Source organism: Phacochoerus africanus, chromosome X, assembly GCF_016906955.1.
Source record: "Phacochoerus africanus isolate WHEZ1 chromosome X, ROS_Pafr_v1, whole genome shotgun sequence".
Classification (NCBI taxonomy): Eukaryota; Metazoa; Chordata; class Mammalia; order Artiodactyla; family Suidae; genus Phacochoerus; species Phacochoerus africanus.
The window spans coordinates 99,644,514-99,670,058 of NC_062560.1; the positions used below are offsets into that span (position 1 = coordinate 99,644,514).

Consider the following 25,545-nt stretch of genomic DNA (forward strand, 5'->3'; position numbering starts at 1 on the left):
TTTCTAGGCCTCGCCTTTCTTGCGAAGTGGAATCCTTTGTTAGGGTTAGAATTTCCCATAAACCTGCTCAATAATTTGTTTTTGTTTGGCCTCTTTGAAATACTACACAAAGCAATCCCTGTAAAGGGCAATGCTGTTCCTAAGGCTGAGAAGGATGCTTGAGACATAGGCTCAAAGTTGCTCTTTTCAGGCAGAGTCAGCTGAGTAATCTTATCCCAACTGGCTGCTTTTCAAGGTGCCCAATTCTGGAGCTTTCGCTCTGGGAGCAGCATTTGCCCCGGGGGATCAAGAGCTTTCCAGTGAGGGGCAAAACTCTGGGAAATCCCAGAGCCCAGGATAGGACTGTCTGTTCAGGGGAAATCTCAGGGAACAGAATGGATCCCAGAGACCATACCTCCCCGCCTCCGGCACCAGCGCAGATCAGTACTTGGCCCCAGGACAGAAATCAGACCAAGAAGAGGTTACGAGGAAGCAGGGAACCCGGGAAAGGAGGCAAGATTGCGGTGGCACCTGCACGGCTGAGTCAAAGGCTGTCAGTCATCTCGGCTCCAACCGCTCCGCTCTCTCACAGCCCAGCCCTTTCCCGGGGCCGGGGCAGGGGATTGCTACAAGCCAGCTTACCTGGGGAAAAACCAGAGCCTCACTTTAGTCCCTTCCGGTAATTGACACGACAGGGCGCCCAGGCGGGGGAGGAGAGAGCTTCCCTCCATAAATGGTCCCACCCCTGGGCAAGGTGGTTCACTCTGGCAAGTAGCTACAGGGAGTGTGCACCTGCCACCAGTCAAGCTCTGCCAGACTGCGAGGCAGGCGTAGCAGCCCAGGGAGTGAATGAACCATGGACAGGTTGAAGTGCCCGAGCTTCTTCAAGTGCAGAGGGAAGGAGGTAGGGGTCTGGGAGCTGTGGGAGGTGTGGAGGGCCTGGGAAGGGAAAACTTAAGGGGAGGCAAGTCTCAGTTTTTGCTCTCCGCAGCTGTGGCCTGTTTTTCATATTTCTGTTCAACCACCTGCAAGTGTGCCTGAGATGTCCGAATAGAGTAGAAGAAAAATAGAATAGTTCTTACTCTGGTAGTTAGAAGACTTAGGGCCGCTCTACCCTCTGTCTTGGGTATGCCCACAAACTTCTGTTTTCTCTCCCTCTCTGGACTGTGTCATATATGCTAGAGGGAAATGAGAAAATGCACTGTCCTTATCTGACCTGGGGAACCCTCCCCTCTCTTCTGAAGTGGAGGAGAGCGCTGCTCCACCTGGTGGGACAGGAGAATTTGTCTCTGAATATTATTTTGTGGCTTTAAAGAAAGCACTGATTTTATTCTCCAAGATACGGAGTGAAGTTTAACTTCTCTGAAAACTCCAGATAATCAAAACCATCAGCCTCTAGGAAAAAGAGTCTATGGATTTTTTTTTTTTTTTTTTAGTAGAAGCTCTATTTGATTCTTCTTCTCAAAGATGTCCTGCTATTTCAAGAGTGTTGATTTTACTTAATTCATCTTTAAGACTTTTGTATTTGAAACCTTATTTACTTCATTCGCCCTTCATGCTGGGTGCCATGTTAATTTTTCCACCAAAATTTGGGTGATCTAACCCAAAGAAGCAGTAAAAATAGCCACCTACAGAGCTTTTTTTTCCTTCTTCTTCATTTCAAGCAGTAAATATTGTAAAGTAAAAGCAGCCATCCACAGAAATCTCAACTTTGGAAAGCATTCTCCCTGGCTATGGTTTTCAGAGTTCATTCTCTCCCAGTGTCTCTCTCACTCTTTGTCACTTGGGAAATTATGCTTCTATGTTTTTTTAAAATAATATAGAAACAAGCTGTTGATATTTTCTCTTTTCTAGAAAGTGACAGCTTCATCTGAGGATTTCCACATTCGTGAAAATGATGAAAATCAGGACCGTGGTAACTGGTCCAAAAAATCGGATTATCTTCTGTCTATGGTTGGATATGCAGTGGGATTGGGGAATGTATGGAGATTCCCATATTTGACCTACAACAATGGTGGAGGTATTTACTCCCCCCTCTATTTATTTCCCCTTTGTGTATTAAGTGATGTACTATATGGCCTCTGAGGACACTTTAAGACCTGAGGAAAGGTGTATGATAGTATGGGTTAGTGGGAGGTTGGGAAATGAGCATACTGCATTTTATTTTTAGACTATGAGTTTCTAGCTCAAGTTGGAAAGCTGGCTTCACAAGATCCTTGGATATAAACTTCATAAAAATTGTATATTTAGCACTTCTGAGTTTCTGATGTGAAATTCCATGTAATTTTCAACTATGACTTACTCTTCTTAATTTAGACATGTTCTTAGGATAATCTGTTCAGACTCAAGTTCTGTTTTGCATAATTTACAGCTGAATCTAAGTAAAAGGCAGGGAATTCTTATTCTAATAAGAAGCTCAAATAAATTGTTTGCTTAAAATAAGGCATTATGTTTTGGAAATTTAAGTGTAGAAGGAGTTAATTAAAATGTAATTAAAGGTTTAGTACTTTAACCTGCAATATTCAGTTACATGTATTCCAAATTAGATTGGCCGTGTAGAAGATTCTTCTAAAATGCAATAGAGTTTAGTCCAAGCCTAGGTTTTTCATTTCTGCAAAATAATACTGTTTATACCTCATAGATCACTAAGGAAGACTCAATTAGAACTGGGAGAAAGAAATAACTCTGAGGTGACACACAGAAGGAAACAAAATGAGTTGCACAATCCTCTAGTAATGTTGAAACAACTTTTCACTTACACCATATTTTATTTACTGGTAATTACAGGTTCTATTAGAAGTGTAGAGGTGACATACCCTTGTATTTCATAATTGGGTACCAGTGAAACTGTGCCACTATAATTATTTTTCTTTGTACAATAGGATTTTGTGTGGTGATATTTCAATCTTATATTCCTTGTTAATTGCTTATATTAAAATATTCATATTGGCCTTCAGAGACTTAAGAAAGGAGCTCTCTTTACAAACACTTTAAGTGTTGGTGCCAATAAATTACCCTATGTAGAGCCTATGTTGTTTAATCATGGGTTGGTATAAGTTTGAGTCGGAAGATGAGTCAGGATTCACAATCTTTTTGGTGTTTATATCCTAAGGTCAGTATACTGGAGAGAAGCATTCAGGCTCCTTTTCAGCCTCTTGTGTTCAGGTTTGGAAATTTCCTGTGACTTAACATCGTACTTACTATAAATTTCCAGGAATTCTATTAAACGAGTTTTAATAGAGAATTTTTAAACTAAGCCAAAACAAAATGGCATTATTTATTACTACTTCTTTTACCATTTCCTCTAAAATTAAATGTATCATATTGACTCTCAGTTTTTAAAGGTCACATCACTTGGGTAATAGATGATCTAGACTCCCTCAATTGCTTCTTTTTATTCTGCCCAAGGGTAGAAGATAAACATGAAATTCAAATTTGTCAAATGTTAATAGATCAGATTTAAAACTATGGTCAGGTTTGAAAGACTGTTGCTAAAACCTGGAATCATTTTTTTATCTGTAGATGCTTTGTAGCAGTTTATAAAAGGGAAATATCAGACTACCTTAGGGTCTAGGTCAGCATTATTAACAGTTTGTGACCATTGTATTGTATTGATAATTTATTCAGTCATATTTATTATTAACAATGAAATAATATAATAGGGGGAAGCCATGTGTAACATTGAGGAAAATTCTTTTTTGTCTGTGTCTAAAAATCTATGTACATTGTGCTAGCAAAACTTTGCTTACTGTTGTATTTAAACAGGAATATTTTATATTACTTTTTCTTCATATTTATCACTGGTAGGAATTGAACTGCTCTTAGTCATAGTAATGATGGTATGTACATTGCAACATCTATAAAAACGTATTTGTCCCTATGTTCTGGTGACTAGTGACTTGTATGTGACAAGTACTTTATTGTTTCCTTATTGTTAGTAGAATATATTTTGAGGGTTGGAAAAAATGTAGTTTCCAGACATGATGTTACAGAATCATAATGGGAAAAATACATGAGGAAAAATGTAACATGGCTAAATCATATGTACATAAAACAAAGCCCATTTTTATTCACTGATCTCTGCACTTTTTTTTTTGTTTGTTTGTTTTTTTGCCATTTCTTGGGCCGCTCCCGCGGCATATGGAGGTTCCCAGGCTAGGGGTCGAATCGGAGCTGGAGCCACCGGCCTACACCAGAGCCACAGCAATGTGGGATCTGAGTCAGGTCTGCGACCTACGCCACAGCTCACGGCAATGCCGGATCGTTAACCCACTGAGCAAGGGCAGGGACCGAACCCGCAACCTCATGGTTCCTAGTCGGAATTGTTAACCACTGCGCCACGACGGGAACTCCTGATCTCTGCATTTTTTAAATTAGATTTTGTTAACAATAAGTTTAAGATTCTGGAGTTTCCATTGTGGCTCAGCAGTAATGAACCCGACTGGAATCCATCCTTAATCCCTGGCCTCGCTCAGTGGGTTAAGGATCTGGCATTGCCATGAGCTGTGGTGTGAGTCGTAGACGCCGCTCAGACCCCATGTTGCTGTGGCTGTGGCATAGACTGGCAGCTACAGCTCCTATTTGATTCCTAGCCTGGGAACCTCCATATGCCTAGGATGCAGCCCTAAAAAACAACAAAACAAAACAAAAAGTTTAATATTCTGTCCCTACTTCTACCTACAATATGGTCAAAGTTCTAATGAACAATATTTTGCCCTAAAATTGGGCAGGAAAAAAAAAGACAAATAATAAAAGGTTTAGGGAAAAAAATGGGCCTGCATAATCAAATTGTAGAAGAATTAGTCCTTATGAAATTGAAAGTTAATTCTAAAGGCATCTCAAAGGTTCAGATCCATTTACCAAAAGTAGTAAATTACTTATTAACATTGAGTGAAGACTCCTATGACTATCTAGAGATGTACTTAACTGCAACAACTTCATTTTGAACCATATCTAGGTCTTAAAAACAGATCATTTATATTTTAAAGGAGAAAGGAGGGAAACTAACTTTGAACATATATGATGTGCCTGCCCATTTTGCCAAGTGTTTTCACACAGGCTCTGCAATTAAAGCCTTAGCACAAACTGTTGAGTTGTCATTGTTCTTCCCATTTATGAGGAACCTAAGGTTGAAAGTTTGGGTGAACTGCCCCAGGCCACATAACTAGTGTATGATGGAGCCAGGATATAAACCTAGGTCTATCTGGTTCCAAAGCCTGTTATCATTCAACTTCTGTGGATTGGTTTTTATGCGCTATTGTTTTTAATAATCAAAACAACCTCATTAGATAATACTAGCCTCCCCATTTCATGGATGAGAGGAGTTTAAGTTTAGAGAATCAATACTTTCTCACAGACAGTAGTAAATTTGGAGCCTATACCCAGTACTCTCTGACTCCACTGTATCAGAGTGCTTTCAAAATGTTATGCTGCTTGTAAAGTGCCATCAAGATTTGGGGGTATAATAGTGCTCCAATTCTTCTTTGCATTTTTCAGGTGCCTTCTTGATACCTTATGCGATTATGCTAGCATTGGCTGGTTTGCCTTTGTTCTTTCTGGAATGTTCTCTGGGACAATTTGCTAGCTTAGGTCCAGTTTCAGTTTGGAGGATTCTTCCATTGTTTCAAGGTTGGTATTAAAATGTTTTCTCTATTGTGCTTATTGATTTATTCCTGCATGTAGCTGTCCTTACTCTGTGGACGAAAAGCATTTAACCTTTGGACATGTTAAAGGCAAAAAGGCATACATTGTTTTTCTGAATATTTGCCACTGTTAAATTTAGAAATCGAATGTTAATTTGTATTTCTGTTTATCTTGGGCTGCAGATATGGTAGAGTTAGGAAGGAGATGAGAGAGTTGTAAGGGTGTCATTATTTTCAAATTTTCACCTTTTGAATTTTCCTGGTACACAGTCTTGTGCATTAACTTTATGGCACTGGCTTTTTTTCTACTTCCTATGCAGTCTTTATCTTCTTGCTTTTGCATATCTTTTACAATGCCTCCTTCATAAAAGTTGAGGAGCAAGCCACTATTTTTTCCTCGGATGCACCTAATGGAATAGGACACTAGGAAAGTTTTTAAAAACCTTTTGATTGTTATAAAACATCAAACAGCCTTTCTGCTTGAAGATTAGATATTATTTTGGTACATGCTAGCTGCTAAAAACTATTTGTAAAATCTTCAGTGTAGCACTAAAAATAAATTTATAGTGAGGTAAATAGTATATTGTGCTGGAATATTGAGGAAGCTACCTCAAAAGTTAGTCCTAACGTGCTAAGCTGCATTTTAAAACTACTGAGTTAAAGAAATTTCAGAAGTTTAAATTTGGATTATTACTGAGTTATTGGATTTTCTTTTTTTTCTCTCTCTCTCTTTTTAAGTCCATACCTGTGGCATTTGGAAGGTCCAAGGCTAGGGGTCAAATTGGAGGTGCAGCTGAGGCCTATGACATAGCCACAGAAACACTGGATCTGAGCCGCATCTTCGACCTATGTTGCAGCTTCTGGCAATCCTTAACGCACTGAGTGAGGCCAGCGATCGAATCCCGCATTCTTATGGATACTAGTCAGGTTCTTAACCCACTGAGCCACAACAGGAACTCCTGAATTTTCTTTACGTGCACTTGTAGAAATGCTGGATGCTCTCCTTTTAGGACATTAATTCAGAGGCTTTATCATCTGCTTGTCAAAATGTTGGTTTATAGAGGAAGATGGAAGTATTGATCAGTGAGTCAATAGGATATGTGCTTTATTTATTTTTTATTTTTTATTTTTATTTTTTTTTGTCTTTTTGATATTTCTTGGGCCACTCCCGCGGCATATGGAGGTTCCCAGGCTAGGGGTCTAATCGGAGCGGTAGCCACCGGCCTACGCCAGAGCCACAGTAACGCGGGATCCGAGCCGTGTCTGCAACCTACACCACAGCTCACGGCAACGCCGGATCGTTAACCCACTGAGCAAGGGCAGGGACGGAACCCGCAACCTCATGGTTCCTAGTCGGAATCGTTAACCACTGCACCATGACGGGAACTCCAGGATATGTGCTTTAAATAGTTTATTTTTTTAGAATGTTACCCACTCTGACAAGAATTTACAGACTTAATAAAAAAGAGTAATGAACATAGTTTTTCCTTATGCGAATTTGATGGCTTAATACAGGGCTCCTGTTTTTGATCTTAGCACTTTTTTCTGATTAACTAAAAAACTGTGTCAGAAAGTCAAGCATCAAAATAATTTTAATTTTGAGAAGAATGTTACTCAGACAGTAGTATTGCTCCCCGCCCCTTAAAAAATAAAGACAGAGAAAGTGTTGTTTGAAACAGTTTTCTCATTTTAAAATAGATTTTGTGGATCTGGCATTGTCTCTGTGATGGTGTGGGTTCAATCCCTGGCCTGGGGGCAATGGGTTAAAGAGCCTGTGTTGCCACAGCTGTGGTATAGGTGGCAGCTGTGACTCAGATTTGATCCCTGGCCTGGGAACTTCCATATGCTGCAGGTGTGGCCATAAAATAAAAATAAAATAGATTTTGTAGAAACTGAGATGCAGCTTTATGAATTAGCAAAAGAAATTTTATGTGATTTTTAATTGTTTTCTTTCCCAGGTGTGGGGATTACAATGGTCCTGATATCCATTTTTGTGACAATCTACTACAATGTCATAATTGCCTATAGTCTTTACTACATGTTTGCTTCTTTTCAACGTAAACTACCATGGGAAAATTGTTCTTATTGGGCAGATGAAAACTGTAGCAGATCGCCTATAGGTAAAATTCGTTTATTTTAAACATATTGTTAACTCTGCATCATTCTTCTATGTTTTCTAATAATATTAAAGGGTTAAATCATTTTCTAACCAATTTAGGTTTAATTTTAAGTGAGCCATAGATTACTGATGAAAGCAGAATAAAGCATGTATAATCTGAAAATTGATTAATGCAATATGTTAATTTCTGAGGGCAGCCAGTAAGGCTAAACCATTTCTAGGAGTCCTTCTTACAGGCCTAAGTCATGCGCAGAAGAAGAGGAGGAAAATGGGAAAGCGGTAGGAGAGAAAAGCATGATTTATGATAGTAGTACTGTTTGAGGAGATGCTGAGTGCTGTCATGTCATATGTTGCTGATCTTTGGGATAATGTAGCATCAATATTGTAGACTATTACCACTGGCATTGCCTCTGTGTATTGGAAGATAAAGTGGTAAAAATTTAACACTTCTTAGAAATTTTAAAATGTCGTTTATCAGAACAGGTTAAATAAGTTCACATATTAACAGTTCCTTAGAGCACTAAATCCCAACTGAAATGATTGTTACTCTATGGCAGTTATTACTATAAATATGATCTCAGTTTAAAAGAGCAGATATTTTCACACTCACCCCCCAGTTTAGTAGCAGAGATTTAAGATGTTGGATATGCATGGCTTATTCCATTTGTAAGATCTCAGTTACTAAACCGAGTAACAATTTGGACAGTACTTTATTTTACCATTAAAACTTTTTTTTTTCCAGCAAAGTACTCTTCTAAAACTAAGTATGTGTCTGTATGTGTATTCTTTTTTCTAAATTTTAGTAACACATTGTAATGTGAGTATACGCTCAAATGAAATCTTCCAAATGAATAAAAGCTGGGTAGATGCCAACAATCTTACCTGCATCAATGGAAGCGAAGTTTATCAGCCAGGGCAGCTTCCCAGTGAACAATATTGGAAGTGAGTACAGTAAGTTACCTACACCTTAAGCAGATGTGATTAAAAAGTTTTTATAAATAGCAGTAAAATCCTGATCAGTTCTTTTCTTAACTCATATAAATAGAAAAAAAGGGGGCATGGAATCAGGGTAAATTATACTTTTACTCACGTTTACCTATCCTGCGTGAGTAGTAGTAATCTGCAAAATTAGCTCATAGTTAACAGATTAACAGATTTATAAGTTAGAGGTTAAATGAGCATAACATTGTCAGTAATGATTTATATAGTGCTTCTTAGCTATAAGTTAGGGCATTGCTTTGAAGAAATATATTCAACTTTTGACTATAATGAGCAAGTTCTAATGATATACAGTTGGGTGAAGGGTAATACTTGGGGCAAAATTGCTATTTAAGGCCACAATTCTTCACTATCCACTTTGCTTATAATTGTCATTATATGGTAAAAGTAGATGTTTGGGGTTATATATGCTTCTATTAATTTTTAACTCAATGAATTTTATTACATTTATAGTTGTACAATGATCATCACAACCCAATTTTACAGCATTTCCATCCCCAACCCCCAACCATAAGTTTTTCAAAGTCAGTATCTGCTTCTATTAATTTTGAATGATCTCTCTTTCCTCTCCTTACTGTATTTCTACCCTTTACCTGTATATAATTTCTTTGTTGCTGTAATGAGCTCTTCCTCATCTACATGTTATTGCTCTGTGTAACCCTTCTAAAATTTGGACATTGAAATGTTCCAAGCATCAAGCTAAGAATTAAAATCCTAGATCCATATATATCCCTAGTGGAAATAATGGAATTTTACAGAAAGCCTTTGAAAAAAGTACAAATAATGGGACCATTTAGGTTCTTTTAAACTTTTTTTATTATAGTTGATTTATAGTGTTGTGTCAATTTCTGTGGTGTAGCATAGTGACCCAGTCATACATTCTTTTTCTCATACTATCTTCTATTATGTTTTATCCCAAGAGGTTAGATATGGTTCCCTGTGCCATACAGTAGGACCTCATTGCTTATCCATTCTAAATGTAATAGTTTGCACTTAGGTTTGATGATAACAAGTATGATGAATAAGAAAATATTTAATACAATTTTAAATGTTTTCTCTGTCATTTTTACTTGACTAATGACTAAAATGTAGGGTTAGTTTCTCTCTGTAGATGAGCTTGGAAATATTAGGGGAAAATCATAGCTAAAGGAATCAGTGGATCTTTTATTCTAGGATTTGGAACTTTGGATTGGGTGCAGTTAACCAGAAAGTTCAGAGCCTGGGACATTTCACTGAACTATTTTTGCCCCTCCATACAACAGTAGCAATAAAAAGTTCACACAACATTGATGTTTTAATAAAATACTCATGAAGCATCCCCTTGGATAAAAGATACTACAGAAGTCAATGTATTCAGACAAGTGATTGTGTGTTCATCAAAGTGATTGTGTTTTCAGTAAAGTGGCGCTCCAACGGTCGAGTGGAATGGATGAGACTGGAGTCATTGTGTGGTATTTAGCACTTTGTCTTCTTCTGGCCTGGCTCATAGTTGGAGCAGCACTGTTTAAAGGAATCAAGTCTTCTGGCAAGGTAATTTAGAAAACACACTAGAAAGTGATGTAGCTGGTTTCCAATTTCATTGTAGTTCAAAGTTAAACATTATCAAATGCATGGTTTTTTTCTATAATGGGAACATTTAAATGTGTGAAAAACTTTCTAAGTAAGCAGCCTCACTCTAAGAAAATGCATAAGAACACACTGCTATTATCAAAAATAAAACCAAACAAACAAAAATTAGTAATACTAGATTTGTGCAGTTACTCTAAACTTGGACCCTTCTAGCTGATACAGCATTTTCAGGCTTGGGAGTATATTTTTAAAATTTCTATCCTACTGTATAAATAAGTATCCTGAATGGAATTATATATTGCAGTGTTTGGTTTGGACAGTCTAGATCTTTGTTATATACGTAATAGTGTCAGGATTCCCCTAGTTAGAGGAAAAAACTATACCATAGTTCTTAAAGTCTGCCAAAATTAACTCCAAACCCTCTCTCAGCAGAGTCCTATTTTGAAAAACACTTCCCACTTGTTTTATTTTTTAAACTTTCAGAGAGCATCATGGCAGTTTCAGAGAACAACATGAAAAATTTTCTCTGTGAGCAGTTTATAGTACCCAGAAAAGTAAATGTGTACGTTTTGTAACTACTAGACTGAAATTTCCTTGAAGATAGAAGACAGAAATAACTGTGGATCCTATCTCTGTGTTGCTGGTACAATATCTAGCACATTCAGTTGATGTTACATTGTGATGAGACTTGCAGTTAGAGCACAGAAATACTGTGAACATCACAAAGTCAGTGGAAATTTTCCAAAATAATGTTGCAATCTCATATTTTTGAAACCCTTGATTCATTTTTGATGTTAGTATTGAAAGAATCCATTAAAAGCCATTTGCCCAGGCAATTAATTTTTATTGGTCTCTAGATGACGTGTTTAAATCATCTCCTTGGGCATATTATCAAACATAGGACATCTATGGAGGAAAGAAATCATTCACATTAATAAAAAACCAGCCTCAAAGGCAACCTTTTCATCTGGAACCATGTGTTATCTAGGACACAAGCTGTTCGTGTGTGTGTGTGTATCAAACTCTCTTAACAATAACATTAAGGATGATAATAACAAGTTTCCAGTATTCATTTTAATCAACTTTCATGGGATTGGATACCTATGAGATTATTTTCCTTCTCCTTGAGGACTGAGTATATACTAACTATTGCAGGGTTTTAAATCATTTCCCTTCCACTTCAATGGAGTAATTTACCAAGAGGTGATAGTCAGTCCCCTCACACATTTATTAGGATACACTTGCGAAAGTACTCCATCTAGATTCCAAGTTACCACTGCTGATGTATTATGGATTTACAATACAAACCCAAACCCAGGAAATATTGCTTCATACATTGGTGTTCTGAAAGAGTGGTGAGAACAGAAAGAGGAAATTATGCCAAATTTGGGGATTCCCATCATGGCTCAGTGGCAATGAACCTGGCTAGTATCCATGAGGACATGGGATCCCTGGCCTTGATCAGTGGGTTAAAGCTCTGGCATTGCCCTGATCTGTGGTATAGGTTGCAGATGCGGTTTGGATCCTGCATTGCTGTGACTGTGGTGTAGGCTGGCAGCTATAGCTCTGATTTGACCTCTAGCCTGGGAACTTCCATATGCTGTGGGTATGGCCCTAAAAAGACCAAAAAAAAAAAAAAAAAGCCAAATTTGGTATTGGTATTGTCAGACTTATTAATAACCTAATGAAATCTCTGATAATTTCCACTGGCTAATAATTTTATTTGCATACAATTATATACCATGATTTAAAAAAATTACCTATTAACTTTTGGTTGTTCTTCTTGGTAGGTGGTATATTTTACAGCTATTTTCCCCTATGTTGTTCTACTCATCCTGTTGATCCGAGGAGCAACTCTGGATGGTGCATCAAAAGGCATTTCATACTATATTGGAGCACAATCAAATTTTACAAAACTTAGGGAAGCTGAGGTAAGACAATTTGGATTGCATATTATATGAGGAGGTAAACCTTAAAAGCCAATAACAAAAATCTTTGTTTGAAATTAAGAGTGTCATAATGTAACAGCTTGCAAAAGACTATGCAGTTAAATGTATCAGTGTTTCTGTCCACTAGGATGTCTGATTTGGCTATTTAACATGACACTAATGCTCTCTTATTGGAAGTGAGACAATCATTTTTAGCAATAGGATTTTAAAAGTCATTTTATTCCAACTGACTCTATTTGACCAAAAGGATTTGGGGCTTTTTAATCTGAAAAAAAAAATATTTCATGCATGAATGCTTACAAATTGATGACCAGGACTATGTGACTTCTTGGATAAACTCATAGTAGATTTAAAGATTATAGTTGATGGTTTCATGGTCTAATATACATTTTAATTATCTTCAAAAGTTAATAATCGCAAAGTAGTATCAAATTTTAAGTAATGGATTATGAAGTTAAAATATAAATTTGAAATGGATGAAACATCCCATAAACAAAACTGTTACTTGTACCACACATATATATGTGCCATGAATCTAAATTGGTAACCCTCTTTTAGTATTAGTTTACCTCCAGATAATGGCTGTATCATAGGTACACAAAATCTTTTACAATTTTGACTGCAAGGAGCATTACCATAAGTGTATGCTATAAACTATGCTTCTATTGATACAGCCTAATAATACTTTAACTCTCTTAGTAGTCATGTCACATTCTTGGCACACATTAAGCTTCTGGTCAGGTAAAACCCCACAATATTATATTGAAATCAAGAAACACTATTATCTACATACTAGTAGTGCTAGCTAAAATGGATATTAGTTTTAGTTTGCTATGGTATTCTTTATGGAACTCGTGCTAATTTCTAGCAATTGCTATTTTCTAAATACCTGTAATATGAATATTTAGTTATTTGTTGTAGAACTTTTCTGTTAAGTATTAAGTCAAATTTATCAGTTCTTAGTCATGGAAATCCATCCTTTACCTTTTTGAAAATTGAAAGATCAATCACCAGCCTTTGGTTACTTTTCTTATGTCCAAATAATTTTCATTCAATAATTAACCACAAAACAATGATTTTAGAACTACTAAGTTTTATTGTTTGTGTTGGAGATTAACATACTTTGATGTGTCCACAGGCCATCTGTTTTTTCTTCATTTATCTTGGGCCTCACATCTTTTAACCTTGTTTGTTAATCTCTTCCCAACTCAAAGACCATTTTTGATGATGGATAAGAAACAAATAAAATGGAAGCTGGGCTTCATCATCTTCTCTCTGTTAGGTTGTTAAACAAGATAAAATATGTTAATGTACTTTAAAATGGTAAATAGTTATGAGCACACAATTGTTTCAGTCATTGCTGTTACATAATACTATGTTATTACAGATGCAACATTTTCCCTAAGAAGTGGACCTTCCATTTTCTTTAAACCTCACAACTTGAGCACAGTTGAAAAGCCACTTTGATATTTCTTCAAGTGGGTTTTACAAGCCTCAGATCACCTGGCCTTTATAGCTACATAAAACTATCCTAAAATTTTCATATGACTATTTTATGTTGGTCTGTGTTTCGGTGTCTCTGTTAGTTTTAAAACATCAGAGTTAAACCTAAATCTCCTTATGAAACATACAATTTAATCATTCTCCCCCACCCCCCAACACAAACACTATCCTCACCCTTTCTTTGGGTTTGCAGGCAATGAGAATTTTTTCTTAGCTGTTTTTTATTCCTCTCCAATCTATATTCTAAGCATTTGATAAGTTAGTCACCATATTATATGGCCTACCTTCCACTGACCAGTCCTGTTTTCAGATGTACTAAAAACATGCTTTTGCCTACATATATGCCAGCCCTATTTTATTTTTTTATTTTTACTTTTTGTCTTTTGTCTTTTTAGGGCCACATCTGTGGCATATGGAGGTTCCCAGGCTAAGGGTCCAATTGGAGCTACAGCTGCCAGCTTACACCACAGCCACAGCAATGCCAGATCCGAGCCATGTCTGTGACCTACACCACAGCTCACGGCAACGCCAGAACCTTAACCCACTGAGTGAGGCCAGGGATCAAACCTGCAACCTCATGGTTCCTAGTCAGATTCGTCTCCACTGTGCCACAACGGGAATTCCAGCCCCATTTTATGAAATCTTCACAATTATATATTTTTTCTTTGGGGTAACATTATATCTACAGAATTTCACTATTAAAATGGATTCACCTAAGTTAGTTTCTAAGATAAATTATTGTCCTTTAGCAAAAACAGGAGGGGTAAATTGTGAAAGGGGGAATAATAAAGAGGTCCGAATTAGATGAAGAGGTAGGAGCTGCTTAAAGAGAAGAGTTCAGCTGCATAGGGCTCTAATTTAAACATGAAATGAGGGAACTGGATTGGCAGCCCTTTCTAGAATATGCCTTGAGAAATTCTTGCTGGTGGCATTAAGAGTCTTGAGCTCCGGTTGTATTCTATATACCATAGGTTGTCTTATTCTTTTGCCCTCAGAGCCCATTCTGACCCTCTGCATTTCTGGTTGCACCATGTTTGTTTACATATGGCCCCAAATGTTTCTTCTGCCATCTTTACTTAGGGATGCTTAATGTATCATCATTCTTCCAAAATTGTCTAGTACTAGCCATGTTAATTGTTTTTTTTATTGTCCCTTAATCAATATGTGGAGTAAATGGAATTACAGTCCAATTCCCAGCCACAGTTTTCCATGGAACTTGAAAACATATACTTTATGTAAAAGAGAAAAAGACAAAAAAAAAAAAAACCTCCAAGGTGTTTCTGAGGGAGTGAGAAAGACTTGTCCTACCACATATGAAACAATATTATAATGCTATAGTTATTAAAAATAATGTGGTGTTAGTATAGGTACAGATATATATAGACCTGTGGAGCAGAATGGTAATCTCAGAAACAGGTTAATGAACATCTGGAATTTGGTATGTGGCAGAGGTGGGGATGCAGATCAATGGGAAAAGAATGGACTATGTAATTGATGTAATTGACATAGTCAAATATATCCAAATATATCCAAATATATAACTGATAATATCAGTTCTTTTCAGACAATGGATGTTCCATTTAGAAAACAATGTATTGCGATATCTAATTTAATTGCATAATATCAATTTCAGGTGAATTGAAAACTTAAGAATATAAGCAAAACTTTAAGTCTTTCAGAAGAAAATATAGGACGGTAGCTTATGACCTTGGGATAAGAATTCTTTTTTATGTCAGAGAAATCAATGACAATGCATAAAAGCAAAGATGGATACCTTCAGCTACATTAAAACAACAACAAAGTCTTTGGTTTATCAAAGGACACAATGTTAAGAGGTGAAAAAAATAAGCCACAAATTGAGACAAAAATTTAACATATATAGCAGATAAAGATTAGAATCCAAACTCCATAAAGAGATAGCCCAAACAAAAAATCAGCCAAAGATATGAACAAGAATTTCACAGAAATAAAACTATGGAATGTGAACATATAAAAACATGTTAAACCTTAAAGTAATTGGGATTAACAAAACTCTCATCTCACAGCCACTAGTTTGGACCATATAACATTTCTGCCCAGTGTTGGCAAGGATGTGGGGGAATGGGAAGTCTCATACCAACTGGTGGGAGTGCAAAGTTATACAACCACTTGGGAAAATAATTTGGTAATATTTAGTATCCTGTCCATCAACAGGATATAGGATACACTGTAGTATACAATACAGAAGTGGAAAAAAATGCTCAGAACTACATACATCTAGTTTGAACCATATGAACTTGCCTATATTCTTTCATTTTTTTTATTTACAAAATTAAAATTTCAATGGTTCAAATTGATAATGGATAAATCTCATACAATACTGAGTGGAAAAAGGCAGCTTGTATAAGTTTACACACATTAAGAAAACTTATCTATAAATTCAAAAACATGCAAAGCTAAATGCCATATTGTTTAGGTTACATATTTATGTAGAAAAAATATATAAAGAAAATCAAAGAAATGATAACCACAGAAGTCAGGATAGCAGTTATCATTGGAGGTTGGGAGGGGCACACAGAGGCTTTGAAAGACTGGTAACATCTTATTTAGCATCTTATTTAAGCTGAGTAGTGGGTACCTAGGCATTTATTTCACTCACGTATTTATCCATTTGTATATATGAAATATTTATCCATTTGTACATATGAAATATTTGATATCCATTTGTATATATAAAATATTTGTGAAATATTTCACAAATGAAAAATTAAGATTATTTTTTGACTATTAAATTATTTTCTATTATAGGTTTGGAAAGATGCTGCCACACAGATATTTTACTCCCTTTCTGTGGCTTGGGGTGGTTTAGTTGCTCTATCATCTTACAACAAGTTCAATAACAATTGCTACTCAGATGCCATTGTAGTTTGTTTGACAAACTGCCTTACTAGTGTGTTCGCTGGATTTGCTATTTTTTCTATATTGGGACACATGGCTCATATATCTGGAAAGGAAGTCTCTCAAGTTGTAAAATCAGGTATGTAATGCAATATATATCATTAACTTTGATTAATTCAATGTAGCTCATTTAAGAAACACTGGTATATTTTATAGCAACTAAAGTACTCAAGATTTAGGGTACTGCATTTTCTTTCTCATTCTACCTTATATAACTTGGTTATTTTAATATGATAATTCTTTGTGGGTTTTGTTTTGTTTTGTTTTGTTTGCTTTTTAGGGCCACACCTGTGGCATATTGAGGTTCCCAGGCTAGGGGCTTAATCGGAGCTACAGCTGCTGGCGTGCGCCACAGCCACAGCAATGTGGGATCCGAGCCGGGCCTGTGACCTGCACCATAGCTCACGGCAATGCCAGATATGTAAACCACTGAGCGAGGCCAGGGATTGAACCTGCACCTCATGGTTCCTAGTTGGATTCGTTTCCACTGTGCCATGATGGGAACTGTATAATGATATAATAATTCTTAGATGACCTGAGAAACAAGGTTTATGCAGAACAATTAAGGTTTTTTTTTTTCCAAATTTCATTTAGTCCTTAATATGAACTACTTATTGCACAATTGCATGCATCAGGCATCAAGCTAAGCACTTTGCATGCAATGTCTTCATTTAATTTGTGTGTATGCATATCTATATATGTATGTATACACGTATATACAGGTATGTATTAATATATATGAATAAATTAATCTATGTACATAAATATCATAGAGCTACAAACCCAACTAACTTTGTATGCTGTATCCAGCTTTAAAGGAATCTGATTCATGAACTTCCTAACTTTATTCATTTATTTTTGTCTTTTTAGGGTCACGCCCACGGCATATGGAGGTTCCCAGGCTAGGAGTCCAATCAGAGCTGTAGCTGCCGGCCTACACCACAGCTACAGCAATGCAGGATCCGAACCACGTCTGTGACCTACACCACAGCTCACAGCAACACCGGATCCCCAACCCACTGAGTGAGGCCAGGCATCGAACCCTCATCCTCTTGGATGCTAGTCGGGTTCATTAACCACTGAGCCACAACGGGAACTCCACTTCATAACTTTAAAGATTCTTAGGAACAGAATTCTAGGGTTCCTTTTAAGAATCCCTTATTAAATTTCTATTTATGGTTAGTATCATTTGATGGAGAGACGGATAAATGAGAACAGAATATTAGGACTAGAAAGGACTCTGGAGAGCATCTAGTGTCCAGCTCATCATTTACAAAGGAGTGGACTGATACATGGAAATGTTATGTCTGGCAGAAGATCGAATAGTTAGGAAGTGACAGAGCCTAGGCTAGAAGCTAATTCTCTAGCCTAAGTTGGAGAAATTTAAAATACTTAAAACTAAGTATCATATGATTGCAAACTTTTTAAAAAGGGGTCTCGGAGTTCCGTCGTGGCGCAGTGGTTAACGAATCCGACTAGGAACCATGAGGTTGAGGGTTCGGTCCCTGCCCTTGCTCAGTGGGTTAACGATCCGGTGTTGCCATGAGCTGTGGTGTAGGTTGCAGACGCGGCTCAGATCCCGCGTTGCTGTGGCTCTGGCGTAGGCTGGTGGCTACAGCTCCGATTCAACCCCTAGCCTGGGAACCTCCATATGCCGAGGGAGCGGCCCAAGAAATAGCAACAGCAACAACAACAACAAAAGACAAAAAAAAAAAAGGGGGTCTCTAAAGGTAGCATACATCAAATAGAAAATAAGATTCAATTTACAGTTTCATTATATAGTTTTGCAGGTATCCATATATTAACTAAAATGGCACTAAAGTTATACCCATTATTTTGTAATAACCTGTAATGGAGTATAATGTGCAAAAACACTGAATTACAATGCTGTACACCTGAAACTAACATAATATTGTAAATCAACTATGTCAATTAAAAAATTAAATGGCACTACACAGCTATTACATGTACAGTGGGAAAAAATAAAATGGCACTATATACAGTGATTCTGTGTAAACATTTGGAAAGAGAGTTGAAGACTAAAAAGTTTGTTCCATGAATATATCTTTATTGATAGTGTAATTCTTTTAGAATTTCTAGGCTGAAGTAAGGTGACCTAATTTAGGTTTCTGGAGTGTAAGACAGTTGTTCTTCATTAATTCAAAAAAATCAGTTAACACAAAATCATGGAAATAGTTAAGATTTCTTATGTGAGAAATGTGCCATTTACAAAATTTATCTCACTGGTTTGATTCACATCACACTTTCACATTATCACATCATAGAACAACCTAGTCAAATACTTTTGAAAGTGAAGATGAAAGAGTTGCTAAAGAATGTATATTATGGATTAGGTTGCCAAATTCAAATTAGTATGTTATTTTGAAAATATGAAAATATGTGAATTTTCTTGGCAACTAATTTAAAATGCCATTCACTTTTCTTAGGTTTTGATTTGGCGTTCATAGCTTATCCAGAAGCTCTAGCCCAACTCCCAGGTGGGCCATTTTGGTCCATATTATTTTTCTTCATGCTCTTGACTTTGGGTCTGGACTCTCAGTTTGCTTCCATTGGTAAGTAATACTCCCAGGGTTAACCTATCCCTCTTATATTTTACTCATGTTTCCTCTACTTAAAAGCATCCTTTTCTTATTCGTGTTGCCCCCCTCTAGCTTTTACTCTCAGAATAATCTTTCTGGAAAAAAAATTTTTTTTTTGTCTTTTGTCTTTTTAGGGCCACACTTGCAGCATATGAAGGTTCCCAGGCTAGGGTCTAATAAGAGCTACAGCTGCCAGCCTATGCCATAGCCACAGCAATGCCAGATCCGAGCTGCGACTGTGACCTACACCACAGCTCACAGCAACACCAGATCCTTAACCCACTGAGCGAGGCCAGGGTGAACCCACGACCTCGTGGATACTAGTCAGATTCGTTTCTGTTGAGCCACCATGGGAACTCCTCCTGAAAATTCTTTTTAACTTAATTTTTAAATATGGAAAAATACAAAGTACTCATGTATCATACACCCAAAAAGAAGAGACATCAATATTTTATATTTGCTTTGGGTGTTTTTTAGAAAAATAGACTGTTATGGATAAATTTTAAAACCCCTATGTTTCTCCCCCAGTACAATTCACATTTCTTCCTTCCTAGAAACAGCCATCACCATGGATTATGTATATTATTCAGTCCATGTTTGTATGCATTTTATATGTATCCATAAATAAAATATACATGTAAAAATTTCATAGCATACATATCATTCTGACGGCTTTTTATATATATTATGAATATACACAGACATGTAGATCTAGTTACCTCACAATCTGCTGCCACAATGATGGGCATTTGGATTATTTCCAACTTTCTAAAATTACACACATTACTGCAACAATTATTCTTGCATATGGTTCTATGTACACATAGGGATTTTCCCTAGGGTACACACCTAGAAATTCTGAAACAGTTTTAGTCATAATAACATCTTACATAAAACATTTTAATAGCCTACAGGATAAAGTCCAGCCTCCTCTAGTTGACTTTCAAAGCGCTCCAGAAATTTTCAAACATGTTTTTCAATCCTTTTACCCACATACCCTTCTACTTTTAGCCAGTACCCTGTTTCGTGAACACATTTATTTCTTATACTTAGAAGGCCTTTCTGTCTCCATGTCATTTATTCAAATACTCATCTTAAAAGTTCGACTGGAGTTCCTGTTGTGGCTCAGTGGTAACAAACCTGACTAGTATCCATGAGAACAAAGGTTCAATCCTTGGACCCCATCGGGTGTTGCCATAAGCTGTGGTATAGGTCACAGACACAGCTGAGATCTGGCATTGCTGTGGCTATGGTGTAGGCAGGCCAGCAGCTGCAGCTCCAATTTGATCCCTAGCCTGGGAACTTCCATATGTCCAGTGCGGCCCTAAAAAGACCAAAAGAAAAAAGTTTTACTAGAATTCTTCCCTCCCTATAACCCTCTTTCAAACTACTTCAGCCCCCGGGGACCTGTTACCTAATAACTGCTACCAATGAAAAAAACAACAAATAGAGCTGCATCTGATTTTTATCAGAACTGACAAGTGGTGACTACCAAGAGAAAGGAACTTAGGGATTTTTAAAAGCAAAGAGCAGGGCCCAGAGTATATTCTCAGCATATATTTGTAAATTTGATTAATAAAAGTTGATTAAAATTAAAATGATTAAATTTATTGGATGTGATTAAAGTTATTGGCAAATGAGTTGACATATAGCATGTCATTTTTTTCCCTTCTGAAGAAACGATTACAACAACGATTCAAGATTTATTTCCCAAAGTGATGAAGAAAATGAGGGTTCCCATAACTTTGGGTTGCTGCTTGGTTTTGTTTCTCCTTGGTCTCGTCTGTGTGACTCAGGTATATTATTCCTTTTATAATCTAAATAAGGAAGCCAAGTTTAAGAGGATGTTTAGTGACAAGTCCAAGTCTGACTTGGATCAAGATTTCCTGAGTTTTAGCCCAGATTTTTTCCCATTATAACACAATTTCGATATTATATTTTGCAGAAGTAGAAAAAGCCCAATAATGGACAATTTTCCCAATTACAATAAAGTTATAGACTTTAAACATAGGTTATATTTCTTGGCAGCTACTACAGAGCACACACTGTATGCTTATTTTTTTACAGTAACTCAGTATAGAATGAAAGGTCCCTACTATTTGAGATTTTAGAGCCACATTTGTGTTTACATTTGAAAACATTCCTTTTCACATTTTGGCAGAGGTGAAACCAAGAAGCATATGTTAGAATCAAATGAGTAGATTCAATTTGAATACCTGATCAATCATAAAAATAATTTAAAATATATTTCAAAGTAACTGATTTTTTTGGTAGGCTGGAATTTACTGGGTTCATCTGATTGACCACTTCTGTGCTGGATGGGGCATTTTGATTGCAGCTATACTGGAACTAATAGGAATCATCTGGATTTATGGTAAACAGTATAGAATTATCAATACATTTTATTAAAATGATTTAGTTTGGTTCCTTTTTATTATGTTTGCTATAATAATTAAGTATAATATAGTGGACAAAATTTATTATAAATAAAATGTAGTCAAATGTTATATACAATTCATTTTCGTAGTATAGAAAAATGTTTACACATGCAAAGATAACTTGGGTCCACAATGATTAATGAATGAAAATATTAATAAGGGCTGAATGAATTCTTTGTTGTTTTTAGGAGGGAACAGATTCATTGAAGACATAGAAATGATGATTGGAGCAAAAAGGTGGATATTCTGGCTATGGTGGAGAGCTTGCTGGTTTGTCATTACACCTATCCTTTTGATTGTAAGTATTATTATGCCATTAATTTGATATCAATAATATATATTTAAACACTTCTAAGATAAACCCGAATTATTCACTTTTATAATAAAACAAATTAATGTCATTAATGATTTTCAACTTTTGCTTCATGACTAGCGTCTCCAAGGTGCCTAAGTTAAGATGCCTTTAGTATTATCTTTGAGGCCATAGGCTTAAACATTTATCATTTGAGAAAATAAATAAGCTCCTATAGACTTAAAGGTCCTAGATACTTAAAAATTATCAGTAGGATAAATTTTTAAAAACCAGTCATTTGCTAATTCCCTGAAAAATATGCTGAGCCATATACAATGTTCTTAACCTCTGCTTAAGACTCAGTTTCTGCCTTCAAATAATTCAATCTAAATATACTAATTGTTAAGAAACAACAATCAGATATGAATGCTTATTTTTATGGGAAGTATTTAGTATCTGAAATTACTAAAAGAAACTCATCTGTGTCAACAAAAGCAATAGTTTATGTTAAAAATTGGTTCTATTTTGGAGGTGAGGGAAGGCAAAAGATGTCTTACTGGAGAGACACAGACACAATGTCTCTAAATAACCGTTAGGGACAGTAAAATGCTGAAAGCCAAAATAAACACATTTAGTAAATAAATGGTGAGGGTGGAGCAGTGGCAAAGCTTTATGAAGGATGTATTTTGGTTCTCATTGCCTCCATGCTTCAAAAGTTATCCTAGAAAAGGCCATTACGTAATTTTATCTAGAATTTGTTTTTAGAAGGTTTTAAGTTTTTTTTCCATATTCTTGCTAAATGACTTTGACAGTGCTACTAAATATTGTTTTCCTTATTTGAAAATTCTCCATAATAAAATCAGCCCTTTACCAACTAAATTTCATTGATTACCAGGTTTGACAACTGGATTTACTTTAAAATGCAAAAGTATTAAATATTAAATGATATACATTATCATCTGTTTTGTATTAAGTCATGGATATTAGACTCTATTATCCCTCATCTATTCTCTTGTAGTTGTGTAAAATTATGGTAATTGTGAAATAAATTTAAATTACTGTAATGAAATTAAAGGAATTAATTTGTTTAATTCCAAAATTAAACTTGAATATCTTAAAATTCTTACATTCTACATTCTCATTGATTTTAGTAAAACAAAGAGGTAAATTTAGTGGAACTACTAAGTATTTTGGGGTTTTGTTCATTTTGTTTGCTTTATAAATTTCTAAATATTTAGCTTTAATGCTGCAACATCCTAGTAGGGTTTTTAAAAACATGTTTAAAAACACTTGGGCTTAAAGTGTTTTCATCTTTAAGATTTACTCTTTTACCCATATATTGAGCTTGTTTTTTATCTCACTAAGAGGCTAGAAGAGAAGTGTGCTTTGGTAAACATGTACCAATGAATGTGTATGTTTTGGGTGTGGAGTAAGGGGTACTCTGCATAGTGGAAAATAATAGAAACAACTTCTAAGCAAGAAGCAAATCATATTCACTAAAGTGTACTTCACATTCTCATTGAATTGATATGGTAAAGTATTTCACTGAAATACATGTTGTACAAGTATTTGTAACTTTTATAAGCATATGGAAGTGCTACTTTTGGAGGAACCTATCCAAAGCCAAATACAAGTTATTTAGATTGGTTCATTTAGTATTGTTATCTTCTGTCTAGTTACCTGATTATATTAGTTGGCTTGAATGTATTTTCGTTTTAATTGCTTTTGATAAATTATTTCTAAGGAATAGAATCAAAATTGCTTTGAAATCATTAGTGCAATAAAGTTTAATTTTAGCATTTTCTTTTCACATTATACTTTCACAGGCAATTTTGATCTGGTCATTGGTGCAATTTCATAGACCTGATTATGCCAAAATTCCATACCCTGACTGGGGAGTTGCTCTAGGGTGGTGTATGATTATTTTCTGCATTATTTGGATTCCAATTATGGCTATCATAAAAATAATTCAAGCTGAAGGAAACATCTTTCAAGTAAGCATGTTAATATTATTTATACTTTATATAAAATACTTATGATCAAAATGAAGACTAATATGCTTAATCACTCTTCCTTTTATACATGATATAATTATCCATTACTATGTGCATAACATTGTATTTTACTGGATATACATTTGTATTTTACTGGATATACACTTTCATGTCTCCTTGTACTAGACTATAAACTCCTTTAAGGAGTTTATCTCACTTGCTGCTGTATCTTCTGGCCCTATTAGAGTGCTTAAAAGCATTACCACATAAAAGTTATAGTATCTATACTTGTACACACAAGGCAAATGACCTTTTTCCTTTATATCTACAATTTTCACCTTTAAAACTTCATCTGGTCACAGTACTAATACATACTGTAATAGCATGTTAAAACTGGGAAAAGTCTGATAAATTGTCTTGAACCTAATATAGACCCTGTGTTATCCCTCTTCCATTGGAGGCCTAGGGTAATGGAGTTGATTATGACATCTCAATAGGATCATGACAAGGTAGGCTCAGGAGTCAAACTGGGTTCAAGATTTAGATCAGGATTTTGTGAATCTTTATCAATGGTTTGACCCTTTCTTTGGTTCTTAAAACTTCCCAGGTATATACTGGTTTGGATCCTCACCTAACCCTCGCCCTAAGACCAGGATAGAAATGTCTGAGAATTTAGTGAAAGTATGTGACGTGATAATGTTGCTTGAATGGGTTTACATACTTTCTTTTGAAATCATTTACATACCTAGTTACTTTGGCTTTGTAGTCAATACAATTGTATTAACAGTTGGTTAAATTGAGTATCATTTTTTTGGTAGATGGTATATTAAGAAATTAGATGATCATTTTGAACTTTTCTATGGTTCTTATTTCATTTTGATTAGCAAGGAGACTTAACACTCTAAAATGAAAATATAGTTTTCATTTTTTTTTTCTTTGGTCCTTTTTAGCGCATTGTAAGCTGCTGCAGACCAGCTTCTAACTGGGGGCCATACCTGGAAAGACACCGTGGAGAAAGATACAAAAACATGGTAGATCCTAAAAAAGAGACTGACCATGAAATACCTACTGTTAGTGGCAGTAGAAAACCAGAATGAGATCTAATTTTTAAAAATATGTGGTTGTATAATGTGATTATTTTACAATAGAGGAAATTTTTATTTATTTGTATGTTGAGTAGAAAAATGTATATACTATGTTCATAATGGTAGAAGTTTTTTTCCCATTTAAGCAGGAATGTAATATAAAAATGTGAATATACTAATGTTAGTACTGTGATTACTATATTTCTTTTAAGATTATCTATCTGTTAATATACACATAGCTGCCTCTTTCACAATAGCATTTTTGTAAATATTACTATAATATTTTTCTAAAATATTGAAGCCTTTATTTTGAGCTAGTTATTTAGAAAATAGTTATATTTTCTATTATACAGGTTTTAAAATATACTTGCTTATGTTTTCTTAGTACACAATCATTCTTTTCCATAAAGCTGGGGAAAATAAATATTTTTAAAAGAAA

General features: G+C 35.6%; 1 protein-coding gene across 1 annotated transcript; it reads left to right on the top strand.

Moving 5' to 3' along the window:
• The first annotated feature begins 667 nt into the window (after positions 1-667).
• On the top strand, positions 668-25,545 carry SLC6A14 (solute carrier family 6 member 14). Its single transcript, XM_047765627.1, has 14 exons — positions 668-883; positions 1,834-1,999; positions 5,476-5,607; positions 7,580-7,741; positions 8,544-8,682; positions 10,137-10,269; positions 12,099-12,239; positions 16,548-16,776; positions 19,145-19,270; positions 20,975-21,093; positions 21,572-21,671; positions 21,924-22,033; positions 23,854-24,021; positions 24,972-25,545. The coding sequence occupies exons 1-14, from the start codon at positions 836-838 to the stop codon at positions 25,116-25,118; spliced, it is 1,920 nt and encodes a 639-aa protein (XP_047621583.1). The 5' UTR covers positions 668-835; the 3' UTR covers positions 25,119-25,545.

Excerpts from the sequence above, each read along its gene's own strand:
- SLC6A14 (XM_047765627.1), top strand. The coding sequence starts at position 836 with ATGGACAGGTTGAAGTGCCCGAGCTTCTTCAAGTGCAGAGGGAAGGAG. Across the intron at positions 884-1,833 it reads TCAAGTGCAGAGGGAAGGAG|AAAGTGACAGCTTCATCTGA; the intron begins GTAGGGGTCTGG and ends TCTCTTTTCTAG. Across the intron at positions 12,240-16,547 it reads CAAAACTTAGGGAAGCTGAG|GTTTGGAAAGATGCTGCCAC; the intron begins GTAAGACAATTT and ends TTTCTATTATAG.